This window comes from Pelobates fuscus, chromosome 4 (assembly GCF_036172605.1).
Source record: "Pelobates fuscus isolate aPelFus1 chromosome 4, aPelFus1.pri, whole genome shotgun sequence".
Taxonomy (NCBI): Eukaryota; Metazoa; Chordata; class Amphibia; order Anura; family Pelobatidae; genus Pelobates; species Pelobates fuscus.
The window spans coordinates 53,351,877-53,371,469 of NC_086320.1; the positions used below are offsets into that span (position 1 = coordinate 53,351,877).

At 37.3% G+C, this 19,593-nt stretch overlaps 2 protein-coding genes across 2 annotated transcripts in view; one reads left to right on the forward strand and one right to left on the reverse strand.

Annotated features, from left to right (window-relative positions):
- Window positions 1–3,990: 3,990 nt before the first annotated feature.
- EIF3E (eukaryotic translation initiation factor 3 subunit E) overlaps window positions 3,991–19,593 on the reverse strand; it is a 40,397-nt gene continuing 24,794 nt past the window's right edge. The window contains exons 7-13 of the mRNA XM_063451179.1: window positions 18,567–18,691; window positions 15,790–15,916; window positions 14,847–14,948; window positions 11,753–11,862; window positions 5,977–6,079; window positions 5,079–5,213; window positions 3,991–4,153 (exon numbers count right to left, since the gene is read on the reverse strand). Coding sequence (XP_063307249.1) covers window positions 4,115–4,153; window positions 5,079–5,213; window positions 5,977–6,079; window positions 11,753–11,862; window positions 14,847–14,948; window positions 15,790–15,916; window positions 18,567–18,691 — 741 coding nt within the window. The 3' untranslated portion in view covers window positions 3,991–4,114. The remainder of the gene's footprint in view (window positions 4,154–5,078; window positions 5,214–5,976; window positions 6,080–11,752; window positions 11,863–14,846; window positions 14,949–15,789; window positions 15,917–18,566; window positions 18,692–19,593) is intronic.
- The window catches only part of EMC2 (ER membrane protein complex subunit 2), a 362,465-nt gene continuing 354,881 nt past the window's right edge, over window positions 12,010–19,593 (forward strand). The window contains exon 1 of the mRNA XM_063451180.1: window positions 12,010–12,019. The gene's annotated coding sequence lies outside the window, so the exon portion shown is untranslated. The remainder of the gene's footprint in view (window positions 12,020–19,593) is intronic.

Sequence of the window (19,593 nt, forward strand, 5' to 3'; positions counted from 1 at the left end):
AAATTTAAGATAATGGGCAAAAAACCCAAGGGCAGAGCATAGAATATTTGATACAGTACTAACCTCAACATCTGAGGAAAGGGATTTAGGGGTGATTATTTCTGATGACTTAAAGGTAGACAGACAATGTAATAGAGCAGCAGGAAATGCTAGTAGAATGCTTGGTTATATAGGGAGAGGTAATAGCAGTAGAAAGAGGGAAGTGCTTATGCCATTGTACAGAACACTGGTGAGGCCTCACTTGGAGTATTGTACACAGTACTGGAGACCGTATCTCCAAGATATTGATAGAGAGAGTTCAGAGAAGGGCTACTAAACTTGGATACTCCCCAAACAACCCTCACCATGCCATATTATGAAAGAGCCTTGAGAGTTTAAGTTTTCAAATATAGGCATTCAGTATCTATTGAAATTTGGACCAAATGTATTTGGGAATAGCTGTTGGGATGGTTCTAAAAATATATAGGATCAGTGGCACAATCATTTTAATTGAATTGATGCGACCTAGCCACTGCACTCCCTCCCCAGTCCACATAACTTGAATAATTTGCACTGATGTTCCACCAACATGTTCTGTTTCAAGGTCACTAGCTGAATCCTCAAGAAGTAAGGGATTTTTTTTATCTTTACTCAAAGTGGAAGTCGTGCAACAGAACTTGCTTGATTTCTTTTGATAAGCCTATTGGTAATGCTTGAGTCCAAGATAGAAATCTCACCATATATCTGGAGAGTCTCCATCAATCTTTTTATAAAACATGTTACACAATTAACAAGCATCCACTGAACTAGATCAAGTCCCAGGGATACATTACATCACCGCACATTATCAATCTTCTAGGAATGTTCATATCCATTTAGGTGTGTTTCCAGAAAATCTGGTAATGTAGAACAGCATCACTACTTCCACTGAAGTTAAACAGTGATACATTGATTAAAGCAAAAAGATTCAAAATTAAAAACATTTATAAAAATAAAAAAAAACACAACCCCCCCTTCCCCCCCCAGCAGATTATAATAATGTGTTTTCACAATTAGGTGCATCAGTGCCATCCATTAGATGCCCTCTCCTGTATCCATGCTTTTGCAAGGTGTAAGTCACTTGATACTCACTGAGTGTCCTTTTAATGTTTACAAATGATTTCCTTTTTGTGGTTGTTGTAGCTGAAAGATAGCATATAACGCCACCTGAAGGAACGACTCTGGCAATGCTGGAGACTTCCTAGCAGCTCCCATAATGGACTCTTGTGGAAATAATGGGGCTTTAAAACCACACCTCTTAGCACTTCTCTGATGAAGTTTCTAGGTTTTGGCACTTAATGTGAAGTAGAGCTTCTTGAACCCCACACATGCGGTTCTTTTTCTGCCTAGAGCGGTCCTCTAAGTCCGCAAGTTTCCTTACTAAGACCTGATGGTCTTCCACCATCTGCTGGAGTTTAGCAACCAATTCATTATTTTTCCCAAACATAATTCATCCATCTATATTCCAGGGCCTCTGTCCTCACGCATAACTCATATAAGCTTTTATTTATAAAAAAAAGTAAATTAAAGGTTTGCTGCAAAACTAAATCCAAAGATATGAGCAAGCCGCCAAAATTATGGGTAGCACATATTGATTTGTTCAATTTCTTTATTTCAAGATTGAGGGTCAGCAGGTTTAGGTAAGCACTAGCAGTCATCTGCAGTGCCATTGTACTTAGAATCTGTTTTGTCTTGTCCTGAGGGGGTGTCTAGTTAGAGCCCTTGTTGGATAGTGACATCTTTATATACTTTTATAATTTCTCCAACACGCACTCTTGTAAGCCCACATACTGTGATAATGAAAACCCATATTCATGGGTACATTGTATATGTAGTACCTCTGGGCCTTGTTAGGCATCATCAGTGAGGCATAGCTGATATCTCCCTAGGCACCGTGAGCAAGGGGTCCACGTCTGGATTATCCCTTAAACTTGTGGAGAGTAAAAAATGGGTTGCAAGAGTATTCTGAGAACGGACAGCTGCTGAAATAGCCTGCCCTTCGGTGGGTCCCCGCTCAGAACTCAAGCTGGTTTTAGCTCATCTTGTGCCATTACAGAGAGAACATATCTGAAGCATATCAGACTGGTCCCACCCATACGGGCAGTCCAGATCCGAAATGCCAGCAAGTTCTCTCTGCACGAGAGATACAGCAACCCCAGACGATCGTTTCAGCCTTGTTAGGCATCATCAGTGAGGCATAGCTGATATCTCTCTAGGCACCGTGAGCAAGGGGTCCACGTCTGGATATTTCGGCATTTCGGATCTGGACTGCCCGTATGGGTGGGACCAGTCTGATATGTTTCAGAAAAGTTCTCTCTGTAATGGCACAAGATGAGCAAAAAACAGCTTGAGAACTGAGCGGGGACCAACCGAAGGGCAGGCTATTTCAGCTGCTGCCTGTTCTCAGTATTCTCTTGCGACCCATTTTTTACTCTCCACAAGTTTAAGGGATAATCCAGACGTGGACCCCTTGCTCACGGTGCCTAGGGAGATATCAGCTATGCCTCACTGATGATGCCTAACAAGGCTGAAACGGTCGTCTGGGGTTGCTGTGTCTCTCGTGCAGAGGGAACTTGCTGGCATTTCGGATCTGGACTGCCCGTATGGGTGGGACCAGTCTGATATGTTTCAGAGAAGTTCTCTCTGTAATGGCACAAGATGAGCAAAAAACAGCTTGAGAACTGAGCGGGGACCGACCGAAGGGCATGCTATTTCAGCTGCTGCCTGTTCTCAGTATTCTCTTGCGACCCATTTTTTACTCTTGTATTTGTAGGACTACTGGGATAGGCCTTGCAGATTATTCTAGGGGACCAGATGTTAGCGAATTGTATTTTAGAGGCGAGAGCATATTTCACTCTGCCCTTTCCCTTTCTTCCCTCTTTCCTAATTCTGTACTTTGCACCTGATTACACTACCCTGCATTACTTTCCATGCCTATGAGATACGGATACGGAGGAGATTTTCATTCTGGATGGAGAGGTTGACCCTTCACTATGGATAGAGATTCCCCTTTCTAATTATCTAATTTTTTTTCCCCCACTCTCTTTTAGTGCACTTTCAGTATTCAGTTTGTGATGGAGTGCTGTGTTTTGTTTATCCTTAGTTGGTTAATAAAAGTTAGGGGCTCCTTGTCCTATATTACACTGTTTTCTCCTCTCTGGCTCCTTCTTGGAGGACCTAGGGTTTCACTTCTTAAGGATCCTACAGCAACAAAGATGGAAAGCTAAATAAATGACACCACTATGTGGTAATTTTCATGTTAAGGATGGCATCCTAGGAGGGTTGCAAAAACAAAATCTGGTGTTGCATCATGTTATTATCCCAGAAGTCTACATTTAAATCTTATATATTTGCATGTATATTTGAGACTAGCATTAAACATTTTAAATGTTTTTATTTTAAATTAATTTGAAGTGCGATCACTGAAATTCATCAGATAAACCTGTCTGGTAATATATTGCTACAGACAACAGGAACTCCGTACCTAAAAACCTTAGTTTGTAAAAGGATAAGTAAAACAGAACTTTGGATTTATGGATCCCGACAATTGCCTGACCTTTTAACAGAGACGTTCGCTCCTGATCAGTTTACTCATCTCTAAAGCAGATATGAAAACAAATAAATCTTCCTCGTCACAGCTCAAGCAATTAAAGGTTTACTGTCAAGCATAAAAAGGTAACATGTTATACTCTATTGATAAATACCAAACATTTTGACAATATGATGCTTGCAGTTTGACCAACATTTGTTTTGATCCGACAAGTCCATAGATCACTTGTAGGAGTAGTTGATCTACAAAGAACAGAATTGTATAAAATCACATAAATTTGTATGTTATTTATGTTTATATTGTTGTATGAACCTAAATAGGACATGCAGTACCCATCACTCTACACACACAGCACATACCGTTGCATTTCACATACATAAACCACACATACTTTCAGTTATGATCAAAACCACAAGGACTCATTTTATTTAAAAGTAAATGTAGCAATTTTATTCCAATATGTTGGCTCTTAAGCCGATCTTACAAATTTGAATGTTTTTGTGTGCCTAGCACGGCTTTAGCTGTAGAATTAGTTGGTGTAACTGGTTAATAAAATCCAGAGTCCTGAGCTGCCCAGTTCGGTGCCTGCAAAAAAAAAAGTGAATATGCTGATCAGAACATTGATAGATGGTTTACCATTCTATTTTAATATCAATCTCCTATTCTAAAGAACTAGAACTTGCATAGGAAACAGAATTATGGAAGAGTTCTAGATGTGCCTCCACTAAAGTATAGGCAGCCATGCGCTTTGACATTATGAATCTGTCAAGAATTCAGCAAAACCAACTGTAAAGGAGTAGGTTTCCATAGATAAACATAATAAAAGCATAAAAAAAAAAACACAATGAACTAAAAAAGTTGACTAAGAGCAATATATATATCTCAATTGGAAAATGGTTTTGCCACGTGGCAAGGGCACTTTATAAAAAATGATAATGTCACTGAAAAATTAAATAATTCCCAACATATAATTTAAAAAAGTGAACCCTATATACACACACAGAGAGACATGTAAAAGCAGTTCTGTCACCATCTGGGGTCTTTGCTGCCACTGTCAGTACACATTAACTGGGAGGTGCAGTGGCAAGTTATAAATACCTGAGCCTGTCCCCCGTGGCTACCACCATAATCTTTCTGCCAGTCCTCTTTAGTTCCTGGAGCTTCAGCTGACAGGAACCAACATCAACACCGCACGCTCATGCATGTCTGACAGTACAATACTGAAGATTTTTGTGGATAATTTTGTAAGACTACTCGTTCCTCCACAGACAGACGTCACTAGTGGCTGAAGGCATGGCAAAAGGTAGCTTTGCCTTTTGCCAAGCGTACGAAAAATACTAATGCAAAGTAGTCCCTACCTTGTCTTAGTATTTCTTCAGTGCCGCTTTAAGATATTTCACATGGTAATTTTGTCATAAAATATAAAATGCAGTGCTCTACTACAGAATTCCATATTTTAAGAGAACCTGTTAACAGAAAAAGCAGCTGACAAAACTAGATCTTCTCTTACCTCAGTTCTTGTGTTCTGATTCATTTTCTTTTCAATATTCATAGCCAGCATCTGACTGCGGAATGCAAGGCTTTTTGTCTTCTCAATGACTTGTTGATAAGGAGACACTGCATTGTTCCCCATTACGACATGACCCTAAAATAAAACGATAGAAGGCACATTATGCACAGTGTGCTGGCTATACACAAACCTCATGCCAGTGTTTGTGTTTTTTTTTTTTTTTTTTTTAAGGAACAGACTGTTCAAAGCAATCAATATGAAGTTCATAAATCAAAGAACATTATAAATATAGAAGTAGAAAAGATAACAGGCCAGCAGCCCGTGCTCCTCAGGCAGTCTTAAAAGCCATGTTTGAATGATCACATAGCCCTGTTGGCTCAATAACCATCAGTTATTTCTCCTGCATAAAAAGTACTATATACTTTCAATATATAATCAGCAAGTTACAGCACAGAGGTAGCATCACTGTCTTAGAAACCCAGGTTGGAATCACAGTCAGAACAATAAGTATACTTGAGAAAGACACACCAACGGTACATATTGGCCCACCTCAAATCCTTACAGATTTGAATTGTGTTCGAGCAGAGCTGTCTGCACCTCGCTATTCATGTGTGTTAGGTGTTGACTGGAAAGACAGTTGCAGAGTTGAAATGCAGGAATAATAATACACAGGCACATTTGTGTACAAAGTGAGCCAGTCAGAAAGATTGTTGGACTATACTTGTATATAAAAAAAATTAAGTACCTACAATTCGTCAGTTGGGAAATATAAAACATTACAGCTGTTCAACAGAGGCAATTCTGGGCCATCATTGACCATACTGATCTATTATTTAAATAGAGGCATGCATTAAATAAACTTAGTTTAGCATTGGGATTTGAGAAAGCAGGATCCTACCAGCTTGGAATCTATCTTTGCATCCAGTCTTGCATTTCGGATTAGATTGACAATCCATCTTTCAGCTTCTTCAGGACTCATATTCAGCTTATCAGCCAACATGCTAAATTGGGAAAACAAGAAGGGAAAAAATCAAATCACAGCATGTGACAATTTAAAGTCAGAGCAAGTCTAGTTTTGTGACACTATCAGATACTTAGATTATTATGAAAGGGAAGTGGACAAAATGTCCATGGTGGTTGTACAGGTGGGATCACCCCTATACCAGATTCTCATATAAAGTATGGAGAAACGTAAAGCACACACGCTTCACACAGTAGCACAATACACAAAAACTGAAAAGACAAAGCACAAGGCCCTGTCCTACACACACAGTACAATTTTAAATTCACTATTTGACCTCCTCTATTTTCTCTTTCCGATACAAGGAAACAACTCCACATTTAGTTTCTCACCCTTTTCTCTCTTAACGCTCTACTCCATCGATTAAGGTTATTTTAACTTCATCGATGCCATTTCCCTAAATTATTTTACCCCGAGTTTCTAATAATGTCCATGGCAAATACTTTCTCTTTGACTAAAATAAATAAATATGCAACTTGAATTTCACGAATATATTAAGCAAGCCATGTACACACATTAGTTGACTTAAGGATATGCATATACGAGATACCACCCCAGAATAACTTAATGTGCTTTAGGACACGGAAAGCTATTGTTTAAAGTTTGTTTTATAGAAAGACCAATATTAAATAATATAAAAGGGCGAACCCTTTATCTAGTATGGATAGAAGTTAAAATACATAAATAAATTAAAGGAGAGGTGTGGAAAAGTAAAAGAACATTTCCTCTACATAGGTTCCTAAATCAATGATGCTACTTCGTTATAGATGATCTTCCTTTAGGGTAGAAATAGAATGTCATTAAGTTACCTTCAATTTAACCCCTTAAGGACCAAACTTCTGGAATAAAAGGGAATCATGACATGTCATACGTGTCCTTAAGGAGTTAAAACGGAGCCTAAATGGTTACAAATCATGAGGTTTACACTTTCTACCAAGCTTTATTAACTAGACTTATCCAATAGTGCATGATTTAAAGGACAGTGAATTCCTATATTAAATATATCCATATGCATTGAAAAATATATCATTTTCATGCAACTACTTCACTTACTGGATAACCCATCCCATCTAACAACACCTGTTAGCGCTAGATAAACCATGTATACTTTTAAGCCGAGACACATTGAGAAACAGACTACAATAGGCAAATGGACTTCAAGAATGCAGCACAAACCCCAACATTCTAAGCAAATAGACATCTAACAATAAGACACCAGTTAAGTTTATTCAGAAACATAAAACATGACTGTGCATAATAAGGATGAGAGACTCCCTTTAAAGACAGACAATTATTCAGCTTCTTGGTAATTATGCCCAGTCCTGAGACACCATTGATATAGCTGCGTTGGAAGTGTTTTCTATTAGCTTAATTAGTACCGTAGTGGTACTCAGCAGGATGTTTGCTTTGATGTGCTGCGTCCTGACACTTGTTCCCAAAACTTCACAAGACTTTATGATACATAACTTTACAACAGACAAACTACATCTTTGAAAGAACACGCAATTTCATAATTACTCAGGTAATCTCTCACTGAAAATCAACACAGACATGCAGAGTAAACTTGGGTTTCCTGACAACTAATCTTTGTGACCAATTTCCAGGCTTACTCAATATTTGATGTAGTTCTTAATATGCAAATGAACAATGACAAAGTCATTAATTAGGGCCTCTCTGTTGCATTACCACTTCCTGTTTCAATTTTACTTCTTTTTTTTACCTAAAATAAACAGTGAGTAACGACCCGCCCAGTGCAGACTGTTCCACTGTCACGCTAGACATGTGAGTACATAAACTTTAAAGCGTCTAGCGGGGAGCATAGCTCTGAATCACTCAACTTTTAAAGTACAGATCAGATTTCCTAAATAGATTGCTCGTTTACATGATAGATACCACATCAAGCTGACAAATGGATAATGTCACAAATTATATTTATTTGTTCCTTTGCATTTGTAGCAATGGGATGAAACAACCACTTTTTGCTAAACGGTGCACAGGAGATATGTTTAAAATAGTACACGAATATAAAAAAATAAATCTAAATATATTGCATACAATGGAATTCCCTCAGTCAGGCTCCTCTCCCGACATATCACTAAATGGTGGAATGGGAAGAAGAGCTATAAACATCTGCTGCACAGGAGTGTAACCCTTGCCAATAACGACAGAACATGCACGTCCCAATGTTGCATTATGATTAAAGGAACCTTGAGCACAGCTTAAAAAAAAAAAAAAAAATCACCATTTTCCAAGATTTAGTGGCACAAAATAAGTGTGTATATTGAAGAATCGAAATGCAAAATCATATAAAAAAAAAAAAAAAAAAAACACCAAATACTAAGATTGGGTTGAGACCAAAACCATTCACTTGCCTGAGAGTCAGACTGATCATGGAGATTTCTGATGCTTGTCAGGACATGTGCTGCTCCATAATAAAGTCCTGTCCCTCAGCAAGTTAAAGTGCCACTAAACGCTATACACAGCGTGTTTCTTTCAAGCAAAGAGTACCATTGCATTATCAGGAGGGAGGATGTATTAAGTTGTGACACTTGTTTTAAGAAGTAATCAACAGACAATTTTATAGCATCCCAGAGTATAGTCCTAGAAATGTTTCTTGCTATTCAATCTTCTGAAGAAGCATCTTACACGGCTTCTGTTGTGTGTAAAGACGCAGGTAAGAGTTAAAAACTGCCTAAATCCTTCAGCATGATGTAACTCACAAGGTTTTAATAAGCTTTATGTCATTAAAACAACTGGAGCAATCATTTTTGATTTGTTAGTTTAGCAGTATATTTTGATTGCGATTATTTTAGCCTCTTCGAGCAACACCTAGAAAACGACGAACATCAATAAGCCGTGTGCTTAGTAGATAGGTGTAATTAAACAGAGACCAAGTATGTTACTAACACAAGCAAAGGCACTAGAATAATTATAATAATGAGAGAGAGAGGAAAAAAAAAAAAAAACACAACAGCTTGTGGTCAGGAGCACATTGATCGAAAATTGATTACAGGTCCGCTAAAGTTTCATGGCTTCGTCAACATACTGCCGTCCTAATTGACTGCGCCTGAAAAGAATCCCTATTCAATATCCATCTCTCTCAAATAGCTGATTTTCCATGACATAGTTAAACAATTTATAAGAGGCCTACCTAGAATTAGCTCTCCACAGCATTGATTGATGCTTGTGTATAGGGGGTATGCAAGCAGCAAGTTATACACAGGATAAATATAGTATATGACTCAAAACTTAAAAACTATTAGCCAGCCCTAAAGGTTAGTGGTCACTGTGAGCCTGGATGACATTATCACTCCATAATGGCCAGTGGCAATTTTGAGCCCTGATATGGGGAAGGAGAAATTATAAATCACGTTGAGTCCAGGAGATAACTGCCAGCCTCTTAAACAAACCTTAACACTGTATTACTGCCAGCATACCCCTGTTTAGTTTAGTTGCCAGTTACATACAGCAGTTAATGTATGAGCGGTTTGGATGCACTAGAGCTTAACTAAGGAGGCGCAGGTGAATAAATAACAACAACATTGGGCTGAATCTGGGACTTAACCTTCTCCATAAGTTATCTTCTGGAATGGGTAAAATTATCTTTTGGCGCATGTATGCCCTTCTCCCGCCTCAGATGGGAATACTGGCCAAGAGCAATAATTAGCATTCATAAATGGTCAGCTCAGCATTAGATGGTGACACCGGCAGAAAGCACCACGGAGCCACTCTACTATATAGCATTAAAGTATGAGAAATTGTTTACACAGGTGGGTAAAAGGGATACTATAGTGCTAGGAATACAAAGCTGTATTCCTGGCACTATCGCTCACCCTGCCTCCCTCGCACCTTTCCCCCACGTGAATAAATTGTTAAAAACCCTTTATTTACTTACCTGATCCCAAGGCCAATGTCCCTATGCACTGGATCGCCGCTATGCCCCCTCCGATGTCCTGCAACACATTAGACCTTCCCACAGTAAAGCATTGAATCTATGCTTTCCTGCGGGGGAAAAATCTGACGCTGGAAAACTTCATGTAGCGCACGAGGACGTCAAGCGTCAGATACCAGACCAATGGTCTACTTCAATCCAGGAAGTCCTCCAGTAGCTCCAGCCACTGTGGGCAAACTTAGAGCTGCAATATAAACATTGCAGTTTCTCTGGAACTGCAATGTTTAACATTGCAACACTAAGTGCAAGAGAGACACTGCACCCAGAGCACTTCAATGAGCTGAAGTGGTCTGGGTGCCTATAGTGACCCTGTAGTGCTGCTAGGTTTGCATAAACCCCTTCTGTGGAAGATAAAGCTTATAATATTGCACACACCATTTCTGCTCACTATCTGTACTACCACTCGCAGTCCTGTTGGGAATTAATACAAATTAAAGGGACACTTTAGTCACCAAAATAACTAACTTCATGAAGCAGCTTTGGTGTATAGATCATTCCCCCACAGTCTCACTGTTCGAATCTCTGCCATTTTGGAGTTAATCACTTTGTTTATGCAGCTCTAGCCACACCTCCCTGCATGTGACTTACACAGCCTTCCAAACACTTGCTGTAAAGTCATCTAATGTTTACACTTCCTGTATTGAAAATACGGTTTAATTTAGAAATTCTTATCTCCTGCTCTGTTAATAGCTTGCTACACCCTGTAGGAGCCTCCTATACATAATTAAAGTTCAAATTACAGAGCAGGAGATAACGTTTAAATTAAGTTACTTCTGATTGAAAGTAAAACCATTTATTTTCATGCAGACTGTGCGAGTCACAGCTAGGGGAGGTGTGGCTAGGGCTGCATAAACAGAAACACAGGTGATTTAACTCTTAAATAGCAGAGAATTGAGCAGGGAGACTGCATGGGGCATGATCTATATACCAAAACTGCTTTATTAGGCTAAAGTTGTTTAGTGGTCTATAGTGTCCCTTTAACAAAAGTATTATTCAAATGGAGAATTTTTAGAGACTGATTAAAATATGGAGAATTAAACTGCATGAAGGTTGAATACTACAACGTTTTTAAAACATGGCTAAGATAAGCAATATTAAAACCTCCAATTTTTCATCTGGTTTATATCAAGACATTTAGCAAATCCATATTTGATGTACATTTCTAATAAAATTCTGTATAATGTACATGTTGTATGGGCACGCATTTGTTTCCATATAAGATAATTATACCCCCTTCTGCATAATCTGCCTTTATGTACACATATGTGAAGCCTCAAAGTATTCCTTTACTAATCTGCTACCCACACGAAGCACTGTCACACACAGAACCACCACTTCCTGGTTTACTGGATTGCTTGGGGACTCTATTTCATGGTCCGAGATGTGATACATAGCATGCTAGCCATAAAGCAATCTGGTATTGTTCAATGGTGGAAGACTAACTTAAGTTTACAATTGCCATTGCTTCACTCAGGAAGTTGAATTATTCAGCAGTCGTCTGTTACACAAGGTTTTACAGTATTGCTGGTTGATCCATCAGCAAAAAAACAATTTAAAGAGGATTAAAATTACAAAAATGGAATGCACTGAAATGAGGTAATTAAGGTAAGACTAATAACATCAATTGATAAATAGTATTATTTAAACATAAATCTGAAAATCTGTAATGGACGAAATACAGAGCAGTTACGCAACATGTACCTGATGCTGATACACTGGTGGATCCGACAAAAAGTCTCAAATATGAAGAGTCTTGCATTTTCAATGAAATCTTCAAGGCATGCCACAAGAAAGAAGTCATTCACCAGGACCTAGAAACGTCATGACAAAACATACATTTATGATATCATTTTTATTAAACCAAGTAAAACACTTGTATTAGAGTGATAAAAGAAGTAAAAAAATTTTGAGTGATTGAAAGCTTGTATTCAATAATATGACAAGCCACTTTTTTTAAAGTGTGATTTCTGTAGTGATGGCCCTTGACTAGTTCCTTTCGGTACAGTGCCAGCTCCTTCATGACCATACTAGTCAAACCAATGTGCTTATCGGCACTAAACACTGTGCACGGATGTGACTAATAAGATTTGGTGAAGGGTCTTACTCTCCTGATGCTATGACGGTCTAGCTTGCAGGGAATTTTGTAGATGTCAAGCTCCAACATCAATTTACCCTTATCATGGACATGGGATATAATGAAAAAGTTATATAAACGCAACCTTCATTTGTCAACTTTCTTTGGAAATAGAAGAAAATAATTATCTCTCTGTAAACTAACATTGTCCACATATAAAAATAAAGTCCACCACAAGGGGTCAAGCCCTCTACACGACATGTGCACCATAACAAAGGTTAACCTGTACAGAATTTCACTGTAATGTGTACAATATGCTCAACATAGCTACGAAGAAAACGAACAAATGTACTTTTTGATGCCTCCCTTCCTTTCTGTAACCCTATCCCTTGTTTCACAAAAAAATGAAATAAATAAAGAACTAAAAAAAAAAAAAAAAACAATGCACACAATATGTATGTCAAAACCAGTTAATTTAGATCTGGGGAGATCAACTGAATAGCAGTCACATCATACAAGTTGATTTACTATATTTCACTAAATACACAAGAGCCAGTGTGAGATCGCTTTTGTGAGTAGCAGAGGATACAGCTATATATTTGAATTTTAGGGAAAAAAAATTTGGCGGGGCAAAAATAGAAATCAAATTAATATAGTAAAGTATGATAATCAATGCACGGGTGAGGACGGGATGTAACTGTAGATTCTGAAAGTATATTTTGTTGAGCACCTAACTGCTCAACAAAGAAGAAAATAAAAAGAACTGACAAGCACATCGCTTAATTTAATCATGGTCTCACTGTACAAATGGAAGCTGGAGGCTCATACATCATAGGAAGGAGGTTTTAGTGCCAGATGCAGCTAAGAAACATTATTATAGCTTTTGCTACTGCTTTTCTGCAGGGTTAAAGACATTAATATTTAAATGCAAATCACTTGCAGATGTTACATGTGTGTTTGCTTGTGAAACCATCAATGGCATTTATATTGCTTTTGTTCCTCAAAGAAGAGAGGTCCCCAGTCATTACTCAAGAGTCCAACTAAATCTATATTAAATAAATGGCAAAAGGATACTTTTACAGTTCGTCTACTCTACACAATCGTTGAGTTAATATTTGCAATAACATAATGACCTTTTAAAATCTGGAATTAGAAGTTAAATAGAATTGCTCTAAATGAAGAACAGTGTCAATGTTAACCTTTTTAAATTGTGTTCAGTTATTATAGCATTGTCACCTTTTAATTTTTATTATCAAATCTTAGTAAAAATGAAATCTAAATTTAGTTGAAACATCATTAAAATTCTAATGCAATCCAAATTCTTTTTTAGCAAAATGTGGCAAGGGCTGAAGTGTCCTCCAGTTTTGTGTAAACTTCCATAGACCCTGTGTGATGTCACTCACTGTGTTATGTCACTCCTGGCTAACTAGCTGCCAGTAGCCAAAGACTAAGAGCAAGAACCAGAACATGGCATGCAGGGGATTGTAATTCAATTATCTCCTGCTCTATTACCATGTAACCAGAGGACGTAACTCTGGGGAGGAAAAAAAGGCACATACAAAAAAAAAACAAAAAAAAAAAAACAAAAAAAAAAAACACACAATTCAACACTTGCTCATCAGAACCTCTTTATCTTGTTCTATGACGTAGGACTACAAACCCAGCTCAGGAATTCCTTTTTTTTTTTTAAACTCCATAAACAATATACAGCGTGCAAAATTTAAAAAAGCGGTGTTGCAAAAACAAGATGGCTACCTTAGGAATGATAAGTAGCCATATTTTACAAAGCTAATTTGATTTTCATCTTGGTAATATAAATTTAGTTTAGTAAACTATGGATTTAAACACAAAGAACATTCAATGTTAAAATAATACTCATCAGTGTGTATGGCAAGTAATCTAATGAAGCATTATCTTAGATTATAATATTTATAATGTATGGTGTAGAAAAACTAATGATTCTAAGCCTTTTTTTCAGCTTGATGTTTGAGTAGAACAAACAAAAAGAAAAGCAGCAAATACAGTTTTCGCAATTTTATTGTGCTGCTTTCTTGCAACACACAAAATAAAAGCCATAGACATATATGACTAACTGTGTGCAGATCCCATGTCCATCTGTATGACTCAGAGCAAGAACCAACATTAGTAACTTCGTTATAATCCTTCGACTTCAATACGTTTATCCTAATTACTTCCAAAAATGCATAACTATACGCTTTATGTACCTGATTTATATTGTAATTTTACTGTGTGAAGAAACAAACTACAAAACACACTGAGAAAGCTCATTTACTTCCTTACAAGCTTTGTCATCATCATTAAGAGCTCTTGTAATTAAAGTCAGATGAGGGAGGTATTCTGCATATCACATCAAACAGTGTGGTATATGGGCTAATCAGGATACCCAACTTCCACACTAACACACTTCCCTGTGAGTAGTAATTACAGATTTACTGACAAGATGGTCAGAAAATACAACAAGCTCTTAGGTCTGAAAATTACTTTTTTAAAGCAATACAAAAATTAAAAAACAACAACATATTTTCACATCTATGTATAGATTTTAATAGAACCAGCACTGTTTTACCTCTGCATAATCAAATAAATAATTTGCATGGCCTATGCCATTTTGGGTAATAAAAGGTTTAACTTTCGCAATTCAGTTCTCAAGTCATTAAAATCTGGCGTTAATTAGTGAGGTATGGGATGCAAGAAACTTACCGATTCACACTCTCTTAATTTTTTCTGTGCACCATCAAAGTCGAAATTTACGTATAAACACTCCACAAACTCCGTAATGGGGTCTTTGTATGTGTAAGATTCCTGTACCAAAAAAAACAAAACAAGTTAGATTGTTTGTTTATTAAAAAGACAAAACCCTTATTTCCCACACCAAAAAGATTTTGACTGCACAAATCTAAAATAAATCCACGCATGTTTAATTTAAACATATTCCAGAATAGCTACCTACACACAAAATATTTGGACAGTTTTGTTATTAGCTCTGTAAACCAGCTTGTACACACAATTTGTAACAAAAATAAAGAGCAATAAATTTAACAAATGTGCCAAAGGCGCAGGTGTTAAAGCTTTTTAGAACTTTGGCCTCAAACCACACCGGTTAATCAACAATTGGCATAGACCTCTCTAAGCTGGAGGCATAAAGGTCTATATCAATGAATAAATGACAGGGGGAACAGGAGAATCTATGCTGGGGGGAATGGAATAAATGAACAGATAGAATGATGTCATGCTGTGCCAATACCAATGTCTCGGCAATTAAGGACTGCCCTGCTTGAGAAAGTGTCACCAAACAGAGTCAATCATTTTTGAGAGGGATTAGGATAAGAGGGTGGGTGCTGCAATAGTTTGACACCCATAAAATAGCTGTGCTGAATTGAGGGACAGAAGATAAGTACTAACAACTAGCCCCAAAGCAACTAACTAGTTTACAAATATACCATATTATCAATTATAAAATTATACATCTGTTACTATGGGAGCTGCTACATGCTCACTTAACCGGACATGATAGGTTTACTTTAATAATACTGTAGTTCTGTTAGAATCTAGCATCATGGGGCTAGAGTATACCGAGTGCGGAATTTCATTACAATGCCAGTATGATATAATAGAGAGGGTAAAATCTAAAATGTAACCTTACCTGTTGGATAACCTTGACCAAATCTTTCAAAACCTGCCTTCGTTTCCGGACATCTTTGTTGGTGATGACTGCTGTAGTCAGGTATCGAAGGATATGTGGGCACATGGTCTGAATGGCATTCAGATATCTAAAAGGCAAACAGAGTTTGTGTCAATGTGAGAAAATGTTTAAAAAAAATAAAATAATATTTGGTAATCAGATAAACAGAATTCGCCAATATGCTTTTTTTCGATTGGATTGTTTTCTAGAATAAATTAAGCAAAATCAGGAAAAAAAAAAAAAAAAGTTATTTACCAAGGTCTACTAAACAGGTTACAATAAATTTAATTTTTATATTAACCTTATAAATTAGTACAGCATTCCAATGTACGTAAAGTTCTGTATTTGGCAATGCTACTCTCCACCTCCATGTTCTGAATGCTTGCTGTGTCACTGTGTACCTTCCCTTCCAGTGTTAACCAACCTCCCATACTGCAATCAGTGAGAACTATAGCTCCTAAGAAGCGAATGGCATCTACTACAGGAACTGGTGTGGTATTCGTGAATCAATACATTAACATTTTGTTTAGTATAGCCAATGGAACCCAGATTAATTGGGGAGCCTACATATACCACGTATTACATGGTTTTTTGGAGTCCATTGGTGGACTAGGGAACTAGCTAAATTCTCTAACATTTTGATTTAAAGCTAATATGGGAGACCTCATGCTTGTTATTGCTCTAATGACGTTAACCATAAACAATAATCACGAAAAACAAAACTCTGCTGCTAAAATAGTAAAATAATAGACAAACCAGAAAAAAAAATTGGTGACGCCTATTAAGATGTCAGCGCTAAGTCAAATGAATATTTCAATTAAAGTTAGACAATAAATTATTTTAAAGCAAAAAGGGTCCAGCACACCTAGTTTAATTTCAGTGACCGGTACAAAATAAGGGCATTGGTTCAACCTACACAGGGGCCTTTACAAGCTTGATAAACACTCTGGTGTGGGTTGAACCGTTGCCCAATAAATTGTAGTGATGGTCACTGAAAAGAATCAAGGTAAGCTGGACCAGTGTTTGCTCTTGGTGACACAAGGGTTAACCCGGTATTCGCAATTGTATTTCTTGTGCTTGTTTTTTTTACTGAGACACAAATGTGCAATACATGGCAAAGCACACGCCATGACATTTAAAGGGTTGGATCAGGTTTTGTTTTTGAACTGTACTTTCTACCCATTGCTTTCCAGCCAAATCTTAAGAGTACCAAGTAGACCAAAATATTCTGGAATTAAAACGACAATTTTCACGTACATGAACATTTATCCGCAACATTTATCCTATAAATAAAAGCCAAATGTGACCCTGATGCGTTTCAGTAGCTTGTGGACATCTGCATGTGTATGTTTTCTTTTCTCGCTGCAGCAGACAGAATGCTGATGGCAAACAGATGTTTCACAAACTACGAGTTCTACGATAGAGCTTAAAATTTGATGAACAGCTGTAATTTTGGAGCAGTGGAAGCAAGCACAGAACCACTAGATTTCTTAATAAGGTAAGGCATATCCAAAAAAAACATAGTAACCTGTTCAATGCCAAAAGCCAACAAAGTAATAAGTGAAATCACTAATTAAAAATAAATCTTTATTTTGACTTGCATTTACAGACAGGGCTATATATTTAAGGAGAAAAAAAAAAAAAGCATCTTATATAGCAACAGGACCACATTTTTAAGTAATTTTGTCTATCAGGTATTTAGAACGTTAATTTGTTGATTTACGTCCGATTTCCCCGGCACAACATATAGATGAAAAGTATTAACTTACCTAGACCAGACAATATTGCTGCCAAGTACACGAAGGCTAGAAAAGAATTGTAAATCTAAAAGCTTGCAAGATGCAAGTTTCCAGACAGATTTATTGGTACTCGCCATGCCCGATCTAACTAGCATATAGCTGCCAGAGATTGGTATGAATTGTATGGAGAGTTGTGGAGAACTCCAGCTTAGTCAACATTGTCTACAATGTGAATATGACACTGTCATTTGTTTTAGGCTATGAGTTGAAGTTACATAAACCTATAAAGAATTGGATAAAAGCCCATTTGACTTCTTAAGCCACAATATATCATTTATACAAATTTTTAAAAGTTTTTGCGGCAGTTCATCCGCCACTAGACAACGGATTTAGATCACATGTCTTTCGGACGTTATAACACAATAACACTTAATATTATTCTCTATTGTTAAAGTTAATACGCTTCTAAACTCCAATTCTTCACCTACGATTGAAGTACTTCTCAAGGCAAGTCAGAATGTGAGCCAGGCTAAATGACAAGAACAGCAGTCGGCCACGTGACATGCTGTGAGAAGCTGCAATGAAAGTAGACCAGTAGCTACACTACCAACATATCAGCATCTGATGTTCTTTATAATCAGTCTCATTTAATTAAGGCCCTATCCACTGCCTTAAGGCAATAGGATACACACATTTGTTAACATTTACATGACCAGAAAAGAGAAAAAAGCCTGCTGTGTTGTGAAAGAGCAGATGCTCTTTACTTAGAAGTTTCTGCCAGTTGGTTTACAGTCATTCACCTAGAACGGCATTTAATAGTGTGCCGCAACCAAACAAATCCTTCAATGTTAATACAAACCGTATACCATAAGACAGCAAACAATTTAGCAAGTGTCACAGACAAATTCAATTATAAAGACATATTCCATATAAGAAGAGTACACACATAATGTTGCACGGAGAGAGTAAGAAAAAAAAAAAAAAAATCACAATACTTACTGGGGTTGGTAAAGGAATAGATCAATTATGTTGTCCCGACCTTTAGGGTGATTGAAGAACACAAAAAGAGACCAATGTATGAGCCACGTCCTGTGCTGTAGAGACTGGAGAGGGGAGCTGACAGACTGGTAAAAAAATAAATTAAAAAAATAGCATTGGTTGTCAATATCTTCGATTTGCAAATTAGACATATCATGTGATGCAGCCACAGTTAACATGTGAATAGGAAGTATTGGGTACCACATACTTCATTAGTTCTATTTCTGTGGGTTTCAAGGATCGGTTCAAATTAGGCACCAAACAAGCAAATAAAAGTGATCATGGAATGTTCATAAAATCTTGTGTGAATAGTCTTTGAGATACAAGATCTCAGCATGAAATATGGAAATTACACTAGATCAGATGGGAATGTGGTACGTCATTTGGTAAAGTGTTCCATAAAATGGTAAATCCCACTCATAAAAAAGACAAGACGGGCTGGTTCCAGTGGTTTACAATTCTGCATTACATTTCTTAGTGAAGCACCTATTTCATTGTAACACTACCAGCAAGTCAACTGAGCACCCATTACCCAACTGAGCCAAACTCACTTTTTTGGCCTTGTTAAACTCTGGTCTCATCTTTTCTCCCCTAATGAAGTCTATCTCCAAATCCTCAAATATTTCATCTCAAAAAGTAATCCTTGCATTTTTTTTTTTTTTTTTTTTTTTTTTTTTTAAACACAAGATCCAATCTGCAATTACTTTTGCAGCCAGACCTATTTACTCAAGGCTTCTCTCATCTCACTCGTATCCTACATTGGTTTTCAATACATTTAAAGATCTAGTGAAAATGAATGACACTAACATTCAAAGCCCTCAACAACTCCACCCCCCATTATCTCTCCAATGCATGAGTACACCCAATCCCTGGTCTTTCAGCTAGTGACCTTCTTCGGTCCTCTATTTGCAAACTGTCAAATCACAAGACTGCTAATGTGCAGCACCATTCCTACGGAGTTTATAAATTCTCCCGCGCACCTCGTTTC